Genomic DNA, 2,500 nt, shown 5'->3' with positions numbered 1-2,500 from the left:
TTATATGAAAAACATGAAGAATAATAAAAAACAAAGTATAATAATAATGATAATATTAATAATAACAACAATATGATAGCTGAGATTGTAATCATCATCACAATTAATATTATCATCACTGTTATTATTATTAGTAGTAGTATTATCGCTAATATTATTACTATTAACATTATAGATATTATTGTCATTGTTATTATTATTGTTGTTATTATTATTATTATCATTATTATTATTATTATTATTATTATTATTATTATTATTATTATTATTTTTCTTCCTTTTCTTCTTCTTCTCTTATAATTATTATTGTAGTTTTTATTATCGTTATTATTATTACCACTACTGCTATCGTTGTTGTTGTTGTTGTTATTATTATTATTATTATTATTATTATTATTATTATTATTATTATTATTATGTTGTTGTTGTTGTTGTTATTATTAAATAAGATGATTACTTTTGAATTTTTATTTAGTTGAACCACTTAGAGGAAAGGATATCGCTCAAGGTGACACGCTTGGCAGCTTCAGGCTCAAGCATGCTCATGATCAACTGCTCACAGTCCTTATCAGCCTTCACCTTGGGAAGGCTAATTGTTTTCTGGACCTGGCCGACGACCATTTGGCTTATGCTGCCCTCCTGGAAGGGGAGAGCTCCGTAAACCAGCCCATAGAGGATAACACCGAGGCTCCAGACATCGGCCTTGAATGCATCGTAAGCCTCGCCTTTGAGGATCTCGGGGGCAGTGTACACAGCACTGCCGCAAAATGTATTGCTCAGTTCATTATTTTTCACTGTCTTAGTGAATCCAAAGTCAGTGACCTTGACATTGCCCTCAGAATCAAGCAGAATGTTTTCAAGCTTGAGATCTCTGTGGGCCATGTTCTGCCTGTGCATGTATTCAGCGGCCTCGACAATCTGCTTGAAGATCTTCTGGGCTTCATCTTTGCTCAGAGGTCCCTCCTCGGTAATTTTGTCCAAGAGGTCACCACCTTGAGCCAGTTCCATGACTATGTAAACGCTATTTTTGCTCTCCATTACTTCGAAAACATTGATTATATTCTCGTGCTTTAGCTTGGAAGCGGCTTCCAATTCTCTTGGAAGAAATTTTTCCAAATATTCATTGCTCTTACCTTTCTTGCTAATAATCTTAACAGCCACATTAATGTTGCCAATGGTAGAAATGAAGATTTTACCATAGGCACCCTCGCCAACCACTGGACCTAACTTATTATAGACGCACATGATTAGTTATATTAGTTATTTGAATTGTGATGAAAGCAAGTGTTATCACGCTTTATATATGACCATTTTCCAAAACGAGGCTGGACGACTACATTATTCAGTAGGGAATGATGGATCATTTGCATACAACTAACTATTGTAAGAAAGTTCATAGCCATACATTTTTATTTTACGGGAATTTATTACTTAAATAATATAAAGTGTCCAATACAATCTTGTAATGAAACAGAATAGGAAGGTACAGGACACGAGCAAGCTGCCAGCCTGACTTACCTAAAAATGGTATGTTCCACGGTCATGACCCAGTGTCATCATTTAACCTCCGGTCATTCGATAAAGTCAAGGTCATGTAATGACCTGACCCAGGTCACGAGGTTACACAGTCACAGACAAGGTTAGGTCACCAGAAATCACTCAAGGGAAATCACTCCAAAAGGAACATAATTATTATTACAAATATAATTATTAACAATGAATGAAGCATTTGAAATACTATAACAAAAAGGGAGACAATTCATACTATAATAATAATGGAGATCACTCGAAAAATAAAAAGGACTTACCTCAATAATAATAATAATATGAAGTAAACCAAGAAGAAGCAGAATCGTATAGTAATGAAATACATAACTTCAAAATTTAATTTTTGAAATTTACATAATTTTTCCGCATGGCCTTGAAAAACAATAATAACAAGGGAGATAATTCATACTATAATAACAATGGAGATCACTCGAAAAAGAAAAAGGACTTATCTCAATAATAATAATAATAATAATAATAATAATGATAATAATAATAATTGTTATTAATAATAATAATAACAATACGAAGAAGACCAAGAAGAAGAATAACATCAAAATTAAGTTTTGAAATTTACATATTTTTTCCGCATGGCCTTGAAATACTAAAATAAAAAGGGAGATAATTCATACTATAATAACAAGGGAGATCACTCGAAAAATAATTATGTCTTATATTAATGATAGGTATAGTATTAGTAATGAAATCCATAACTAAGACCGGACCCGGTGTCCAGGTGGTTAGAACCTCCGCCTAGCAAGCCCGTGATCGTGGGTTCAAACTCCGGCCGAGTCATAGCAAAGAAGACAAAAATGGTATCAACATTTACATTATTTAGTCAGGTTACATAAGTTTTATGAATGACAATAATAATAATAAATAATAATATTAATAAAAATGATAAGAAGAAGAAGAATCGATTAGTAATTCATAACTTCAAAATTAAATTTTG

The 2,500-nt window shown here is 32.2% G+C and overlaps 1 protein-coding gene across 1 annotated transcript; it reads right to left on the bottom strand.

Moving 5' to 3' along the window:
- Nucleotides 1–471: 471 nt before the first annotated feature.
- On the bottom strand, nt 472–1,245 carry LOC149778515 (testis-specific serine/threonine-protein kinase 4-like). The gene has a single exon (XM_089938350.1). The coding sequence runs from the start codon at nt 1,243–1,245 to the stop codon at nt 472–474; it is 774 nt and encodes a 257-aa protein (XP_089794476.1).
- Between the last annotated feature and the right edge of the window lie 1,255 nt (nt 1,246–2,500).

The sequence above is a fragment of the Sinohyriopsis cumingii genome, chromosome 17 (assembly GCF_028554795.1).
Source record: "Sinohyriopsis cumingii isolate HCF-2022 chromosome 17, ASM2855479v2, whole genome shotgun sequence".
Classification (NCBI taxonomy): Eukaryota; Metazoa; Mollusca; class Bivalvia; order Unionida; family Unionidae; genus Sinohyriopsis; species Sinohyriopsis cumingii.
This window is presented reverse-complemented; position numbering and strand designations above follow the sequence as displayed.

What these genes read in the sequence shown, in the direction of transcription:
- LOC149778515 (XM_089938350.1), bottom strand. Translation starts at nt 1,245, where the DNA reads ATGTGCGTCTATAATAAGTTAGGTCCAGTGGTTGGCGAGGGTGCCTAT.